This window comes from Sitodiplosis mosellana, unplaced genomic scaffold (genome assembly GCF_009176505.1).
Source record: "Sitodiplosis mosellana isolate CC-2019 unplaced genomic scaffold, AAFC_SMos_1.0 Smas_scaffold_6150, whole genome shotgun sequence".
In the NCBI taxonomy this organism is placed as follows: Eukaryota; Metazoa; Arthropoda; class Insecta; order Diptera; family Cecidomyiidae; genus Sitodiplosis; species Sitodiplosis mosellana.
This window is the reverse complement of record NW_022601391.1, coordinates 443222-452398: the sequence shown is the minus strand read 5'-3', so window position 1 is coordinate 452398 and position 9177 is coordinate 443222. Positions and strand designations below refer to the sequence as shown.

The following is a 9177-nucleotide window of genomic DNA, read 5'->3' as shown; positions in this document are numbered from 1 at the left end:
AATACTGTAGTAACCGCAGCTCATGTTACATTCATGCCGACTGGAGATTCATGTTGCGTTTTTACGAAATAATTTTTCATGTTCGATTCTTGATATAACAGTGGTGGAATTCTGTTTAGATCTCACAATTTTTTTCTTGTGATACCACGAATTTTTCATGTGATATCACAAATTTTTTTGTGGTTTGTGGAATCCATAACAATGACTTTTATTGTTTTCCAAAAAATTTGTGGAATGTGGATTGATTCCGTAAAAACGATTTCGGTAGAAATGTATGGAACGTTTGTGGAAAGTTTTGACTTGCTCTTTAGTTCGTGAAACCACAAATATATCGAAAAATATTAATTAAAAGACGAAGATCAAAAAATTACTGTAAAAATTCAATGCAATCGAATTTGAATTGAACCCGAATTGGAATATCTATGAATTCGCATTGAAGTGTCAAACGCAAGGTTTTTCAACACATCACATCGCATACATCGCATCGCGTCACGTCAAATTGGCGCGTATGAATGCTATGTGTTTGTGACAAACGTCAAACATTCATTTGTTGTTTGTATTTCGTCGTTTGAAGTTCGTTGTTTTAGTTGAACACAATGTCGAAAATAAATCTCAAACAAAAAGAAATAATGATTGACTTTATGACGACAAATTACGATTTAATATACGGAAAATTCTCGAAAAACAATGGAAAGGAATACAAAGATCTTTTATGGAATAAATTGAACGATCGGTTGAACAACGCGGGACCTCCGCACAAAGATGTTCTTTTATGGAAGAGAGTGAGTTTTTTTTTTTTCTATTTGGAACGTTTTTCCATTAGTTTTAATTTGATTTGTTATTTCACACAGTCATGAATCGTACCGGCGGTGGCCCGGCTTGCAATGTTGTTTTGACAGAACTCGATGAAAGTGTTCTAAGAATTGTTGGTGAATTTGTAATTGCACTGATACAATAAATAGCTATCACAACTTGAATCAACAACTGTCAAAAATAGTGCTGAGTATATTGACTTCATTCAGCGTGAGCAAAATATTTTGCTATGAGCTAATACATCACACTACTTTCTACTTCCAATTGGAACCACAAATCAATCTCACAAATCGGAACCACAAATCGGTTTCATGATTCCGAACCACAATTTTTTGTAAGAACAATGAAAGTGATTGTTGTAGATTCCACATTCCACATAAAAATTTGTGATATCACATTGTGATTACGATATCACATTACGAAAAAATTTGTGAGATCTAAACAGAATTCCACCACTGATGAGAGATTTTCTTTGGCAGTTCATTTGTAAGCAAATTCAGTCGGTGGTATGAATATCAAGAGGGGAGATAGAGATGGGATTCTTAAGTGTATCCCTTGACTGGTGAATATCTAAATTCAGTGGTGGCACGGTATGCAAACGAAACCGATTGTTCGGTGGATTTATTGAATAATCTTTTCCATATCGAATCTGTTACATAAGAACCTTGTCATTTCGGGACGTTTTTTTCGGCGCAGGGAGTGAACGAAAGAGACGTTCATGAATAAATGAATGAAATTGGATCCATATCTATGCAGTGTATATCACACTGATATCTTGACATGTTTTGATCTTGCATTTATTTTAAATTTGCAATTAGATTACCGTTGCATTCCATAAAAACGAATTAAATGGAAATGACTTTTGTCTACTACATTTTATACCATAACAGTCATCCGTTCGATGGACGTCCAAAAAATCATCAGCGTCTTGTGCAAACCCCGTTTTTGTCAAACAGCAACGAGAGAAAGAAAATGCCATTTAAGCTATATCCATTTAGTGCTTGTCTTATTAAATTTGACTGATCAATTTCATTGTGCACAAAGAGCAATCTTAAAATTGTTGCCCGAAAATTAGCAATTAAAAATCTGCGCATGAACGATGCAAAGAGAGAGAAAGAGGGAATTGAGTTTGAAACGTGTACGATCCGTTTGAACGTCAAACGCCTAACAAATTGAATGGTGATAGAAGATTTCTTAAGAAAATTCAATTTCGACCATTCGTTGGCCAATGATTTTGCCTGAAGTGCAGACTAAATGAAAGCTAACGAAGAGCAAAGCAAAAAAGAAAAAGCATATACAATATAACTTTTGCTTCCTCGATACCTTCGACCTGTTAGTTGCACTGGCAAGCCAAATTTCGCACAAATTAGATTTGTTTTTTTTTGTGAGTTGTTTTTCCCTCGCGTTTGTTCAGTTGTTCGTTTTTCTTTTCTCTCGATGAGAATATGCACAATGACAAACTTCTTGAAGCAGCTGCAACAGCACAAAAAAAAGCTGCTGAACAAAGTCTAGAATTTTTTTGTTCACTTCAACTCTTGCTGATTGAACAAAAGTTGTAAAAAGAGCATATGCGTTACACTTTAATCGAGCAAAGGTAAAAATTACCAACTACGGAGGTCATCATATTTACAGCCACAATGAACATTTTCGCAAGCCATTGGGCCATGACTGCTGCTTGCTTCAAAACAGTTTCCCTTTTCTAAGTTTTACTATACTCTATTCATTCTTCCCTCCAGTTAATTATTCACTTTCAGTTTATCTTCTCTTTCACCTTTGCAATTTTTGAATAGTTCGTTTTCTTTTTTTCCATTGTCGTCTTCATCTCGTTTTGCTTGACTGTCGCCAGAACATCCCAACCAATTTCTGCCGTAATTTTCTCGACCAATTCCAATCTTCTTTTTGTTCAATGTAATTTATGTGTGTGTGTGTGTCCGTTTTCTTTTGATAATGTCTTCTTGCCCTCGACACACCGAATCGTGAACGTCGAAAAGGTCGATCCACATGATGCACAGCAAAAGCGAACACACACACATGCACGCCATCTCTTTTTCCATAACAAATGAATCGAATCAGCAATGGAATGTGTATAGATTTATTCAATTCAGTTTCGTTTCTATTCGGTGTGTGCGTGTGTAGCCTTTGTGTCGCTCAGAACTTTGTCACTAATGTCAGCCATTATTATTTGAAGACCGCTTTGTGCATTCAGCAAAAAGGTGATTGTGCGACAATAGCTTTTCATCAGTTGTCATCTAAGTTATGATTTGTTTTGTCTACATCGGCTCTACACAATTGCTATTTATTGCAGAAGTCGTTATATTCTTCTATCTATGTCTCTGTGGAGTATCAGCTGCAGAAATGTGACACAAAGTTGGTCTCTCTCTCTCTCTCTCTCTCTCTTCTCTCTCTCTCTCTATCTCCATCTCTGTGTGTCTTTTTTCCACTGTCGCTTGTCATTCTGAATAATATAAACGATTCGCGTCTCGTTGCATCTAAGGTGGTACAATATTGGACGAAGAGTTGGGTTTGTTGAAAAATAGAAATAAAAAAAACATTTTCTAGCGTATATTTGTTTTCGGAAAGGTAATGTTCGGCTGTTTTGCCGAATATCAAATCACCACCGTATTGCGGACGAATAATATGACGCATATGTGAATACATAATGTGTATTACAAATTCAGGTTTTTGCTTTCGCTACTTTGTAAATAACCGAATTTATTTAGCAAACACTTGAATGTACATTCTACTAAAATATGCATTCGTTTGTCGTTCACATCGTGTTTGACGTGAAATGTTTTGTTCTTGATTTAATTTACGCGCAACAAACTTGCATTTGGGACAAAATATATTAATGCAGATATTTTCAGAGTTTACTGCATTTCTAACCTTGATTATGCGCAAATCGTAACGAAACACACTTTATATTCAATTGTATATGGGTTTTTTTCTGTATGCTACAGTTGTACGACATTAAGTTGGTTGGAAAATGTTAGCAAATCAATTTTATGGCGAAGTAGCACACGTGGCACACCAAATAGCCATCATTTCTTTGCCGTGTGGACAGAAATAAAAGCATCAGCACCCGACGCACTGGATTTTAAAACAATTCGCTCCGCTCTACGTTCTTGAGTTTTTAGTTACTTAATCCATTTTGTTATTTCACAACAAACTATTTTTTGGCGCACTACATGAAATGTATTGATATCATCATCATCAAAGTAACTTTGAAGTAATATATTTATTTGCAAAATGAATTACAAGATCTTGATTTTATTTCTTTTTTGAAATACACTTAGACCAAGAGCCCACCGTACAAACAACTTTTTTTTCTTGTGCACTGCAGAAATTCATAAAATTAACATCTTCCCACAATACTCTAACAGAAATGTACCACTTGTTTCAATGAAATTAGGCGGATCGCTTTATTCGCGGCTTTATTCGCGCTACGCGAAAAAGTATACTTTTTTCGCACCAGTATCGCAGAAATTTGTATTAAATCTTCATTCGGATCTAACTAACTTATAAATAAAATATCTGCACCGAAATAAGAGCGGTTTGCTTAAAAAATAGAATTAAAAGATTTACACTTCGGATCATTTTGTTCTGAAGGCATTGAACGTACCCATCGCTTGCACTGACATTCAACGTTCGTTAAGTTTATGATGACAGCTACATTTGAAGTGTAAATCTTTTAATTCTATTTTTTAAGCAAGCCGCTCACTTTTCGGTGCAGATATTTTATTTATAAGTTAGTTAGATCCGAATGAAGATTTAATACAAATTTCTGCGATACTGGTGCGAAAAAAGTATACTTTTTCGCGTAGCGCGAATAAAGCCGCGAAAAAAGCGATCCGCCCAATTTCATTGAAACAAGTGGTACATTTCGGTTAGAGTATTGTGAGAAGATGTTAATTTTATGAATTTCTGCAGTGCACAAGAAAAAAGGTTGTTTGTACGGTGGGCTCTTGGTCTAACTGCCTTTGGTTCAAATTAAATAAATGATTATTTATTATATGAGCATAGAATCTAAAATCACTTTAATTCTGTTCAAGACTCAGAAAAATACTATACGAAAAATTAATGTAATTTTTAAACCACATTTGATAATAAAAATTTGATTGGCGCTTTGAGATATTATGCACTTATTTGTCGTTAGTGCACCTGTTTTAAACTGAATAAAAAATATGAGCATAAAAATTCAAATTCATCATATTTCGTTTCATCACTCAAAAAGTATTAAGAAAAAAAAAGCAGATTAGTAGCTCTACATTTCATGTAGTGCTAAGAAAAAACAAGAAACAGAGAGCGGTCGGTATATATTTCAATACTCACATGAATTACATATGAAGAGAAAAAGTGAAAAACAAAATCACCATCACCGTTGGTTTTGAACACAAGAAATATGGACATCAGGTATGTCAGGTAATACCATCAACAAACTATACCAAATACGAGAGAGCAAAAAAACCCACCACGCCACAGACATATTCTTATCAATGATCAGACCTATGTTATGCGAATCGTATGAGGATGGATTAACTAACATTCACACAGATCGCATCCTGAAAAAAAAATCGCTTCGGTCCATATCGCATTCCATGGCCCCCAATCTATCAAAGTCAGCATCATCATTATCGTCATCGGCATGTTTACACACAATCAATTCCCATACTCAAAACGACACACACGCAAGAGAGATCCGTAGAGTGGCGAAGAGAATGGGAAACAAGGAAAAGTGATCCAAAATCAGAAATGAAAAAGTGGAAAGCACTCATCTGACAACGATTTTCCGATCCAATTCTCTTTTTTGATTTCAAAATACGATGAGCTTTTTCTGTACTCTCACACTCGACTTTTGAGCGATGGCTTCGACGAAGCATTGCGTCCAATGGGAATTACATTGTTTGTAAAAAAAAGTTTTTTCTTTCGTTTTCATCGTAAAAATATTTTTACCGTGACATTTTGAAGTGTCATGAATTCGGCTTGACAATGTTACATGAACACGTGAAAAATACACTTTCAAATTTATTTGGAATACTTTTCGAATTTCGAACACACACATACACATACACAAAACGACAATAGAGAGGGAGCCGATGATCATTTATCTTGCATGCTCTGTAATTTTTCCGGACGTATAAAAACAAAATCTCAGCCGAATTTTCGATTTACTTCCTTCTGGTCGACAAAGTTTGAATGGTTTATGTGGTGTATGAAGAAAGCGAAAATATTGACCGTAGTTTCAATTGTTCATGTTCAATATCAGCACAAATATACGAATCGATTAGAATGCACAAAAAATGCGGAATCGATTTGTGCAAACAAATTAATTCATTGAACTGATATACCTTCGCAAACAACAAGAAAAAAAATTGATATTTATTGAGCTCAAGTATTTCCTGAACGACAAGCTCAAGTGCATTTGCTATGCGGGCTGACGAACCGAAGAGGAATAGGACATGTTCATATTTGCATTGACAAATTGATACAAACTACATTTTTGTGGGGGTGAAGAAGAGCGAGAGATAGAGGGACTTAAATAAATGCTAATATGTAAGCTGATGACAGATTCATTGAGTGTTTTTGACACAGTACTGTCGTATTTTAGAGCAATTTTGTCATTCAATGCGACGCTGAATCGTTGATCGTCTACCCAGAGTGTCGTGTGAATTGAAGTCATCTCTGGATGTGTTTGCGTATCAGACACAATGGCTATTGTGCCGAAATCCAAATAGATGTGCCGGCAAGAAAAGAGCATCGATCGGAAGAGCCGCAACTAAATGAATTATAACAATATGGAAGAGCTATAATGCATTCGCCCACTCACTAAAAATATGAATGCTATTGATGTTAAGCCAATCAGCATAGTCGATATACCGATGTTGAAGATATTACAAAGCCATCCCTCAAGTAGCAATGTTTAAATGTAATGTCGGTATTCATCAATATTTAAATCTAGGCATATTTTCTCTGTTTTTCTTCTCCTGATAGAAACACAGTTGCTAAGACGAAGCACATCACTTCGACCGTGATAAATGTATGGGCATTCCATGTTTTAGTATTTGCGTTGGTTGGAAAATGCATTGCATTAATGCTGATGAACCAAATGCATTTAATGCCATAAAGTTTGCCAAACATTATCCTGAGTGTGTGAGTGCTCAAATCATGCAATAGAAATATGTGAGTAAATTTATAGATGGCTCATATACATGCACAAACTGACTGTGAGCGCAATTGGCTTTGAAGTCAGTGAGATGTCAATTGCCAAAGCAGCAAGTCTTTTACCTCATGAACCGTTCATAGATACACACACACACACACACACACAATGAATTAGATGTAGTGGATGCGCCTGGTTTCACGTAGTATCATTATGTGGGTATCATCTGCTACTGCCACAATTATGCAAACACATTAAAACGGTGGAATATTTCGAAAGAGAAAAAGCGCTAAAAGCATTTTCTTTTTGATGTACGTCACATGCATGTTGGCGGAAGACAAACGGAACACCCAATTAGTATTTCAATGCCGATGCATGTATAAGTGTGTCGTGTGCCTCTCTCTCTTTCTCTATCTCAAATTCATTATTTGCATAACATCATCATGATCCTCATCATCTCCGACAAATTCGCACAATTTGCGATGTAATTAAATGTAGAATGAGAAAGAGTGAGACAGAAAACAAGCGTTCCCTTCTTGTTATGTTCGCCGTCATATGGCATTTTTCAAATATTCTGTTTACCATTTTCACTGTTGAATAAATGCTTATGATATTGTTGCAGAAAATTGATGCTTTTTATCTTTTGATCTTGTGTAAATGAATAAACTTCTACCCGAGCACCAACGAAATATTGGTCTCTATTTACACACCTAAACGCCAATTATCGCCGTCAATATATAATCTTCTATATTTTTTGTTCTTGTTGAAATTTATTTTATTTCTTTCTTTATTCTTTTCGCGTCGACGACCGCGTCGAAGACAGGATTTTTTTTCTCTCATGATGTACTCAAAAAATTCGATAAATACCTTGGTATTTTATCATATGAATCCCATGAAGTAAGACAGTTGTACGACGAGTATTTGCTTGAACTCGCCATATTACACAGTAGATTTTCCATTTGATATTTGTTTGCGTCGCACTTTTTGTTGCCAATTCAAATATGCGTTTGCATTCAATGCACAAGTACAAGTAACGAATGTCGCCGTTAGCACCATTTCCATAATTTCAACACCGGACGCTTTTTGGCATTCCTACTCCCTTTTGAGCTTTTTCTGAACAATAATCTCTCTTATTTCGGTTACTTCGACGATGACGATGACGACGACGACGACGACAACGACGAAAAAGACGACTATGACGACGTCGTTTTACTTCTCATTCTTTTAACGTTTTACTTCATTCTTGTTTTGCATTGCGATTACTTTTATTTTCTTCTTGATCACTTCTTTTCTTTCATTTGCATTCTTTCACCGATTCTTTTTTATGTATGTGTATTTTCTTCTTCCCCCTTTTCTTCTGCCTTTTGCTTTTGAATGCTGTCGTTTAATGTTGTTGTTGCTGTTGTTGGTTCGTTATTAATACCATCTCATTGTTACAATTTTTACACCATCTCGATTTGATATTATTATTTATATATATTTTACATTTTTATGTTACCGTTTATTGCACTTATTCTTTATTCTATTATCATTTCTAACTTTACAGTGTTTGTTATTAAATTTGCACCGACAATATAAACACAGAACGAACGAAACGAAAAAAAAAAATGGGAATGGAAAAGTTGACAATTGAAATGCAGAATGCACGAGAATGCTCATAATATTGACTTCGAAGAAGAAAAAAAATTAAAATACTCATTGGCATTTGATAAAGACGTGTTTGCCATTGAGTTTTAACCTCTTGCCCCCTCCATTGGATTGGAATTTCACAAATGTACAACGTTGAAAATTCAATGAAAAATCGAAATGACATTCCTTTTTCCTATGTATATCATTTTGTTTTTTTTTACTTTTTGAGTTCGTACCTGAAATCGGTGCCTCGACTTAGATGAAAACAATCCGAATTTTTTTGTTTATACATCTCCAAAAAAAAATTGTAGCCACTTTTCAAAATTCGATAGTTTTTCTACAATCTTGTTGATGATATTTCACTTTGGATCACCACCAGAAGCAGAAGAAACTGGTCCTAAGTGAAGAAAACAACATGAATGTCATCGGGATAGGAAGTGAAACCGTATTGGACGATGCAGATTGCAACCTGCAAGTGATAGTGATTTTAGTCCGCTTTAAAAACTAATTGGATGTGTGAGCGTCAAGGTGGCGAAGCATCATACATATTCAAATGTATGCAAACAACTTGTATGGCA

At 35.2% G+C, this 9177-nt stretch overlaps 1 protein-coding gene across 5 annotated transcripts in view; it reads right to left on the bottom strand.

Annotated features, from left to right (window-relative positions):
- The window catches only part of LOC129573948 (potassium channel subfamily T member 2), a 224306-nt gene that overhangs the window by 53757 nt on the left and 161372 nt on the right, over window positions 1-9177 (bottom strand). Inside the window, exon 2 of one of the 5 annotated variants that reach the window (XM_055455159.1) lies at window positions 7838-8369. The exons of the other annotated variants lie outside the window; for them this stretch is intronic. Coding sequence (XP_055311134.1) covers window positions 7838-7929 — 92 coding nt within the window. The 5' untranslated portion in view covers window positions 7930-8369. The remainder of the gene's footprint in view (window positions 1-7837; window positions 8370-9177) is intronic. 5 annotated transcript variants of the gene reach the window in all.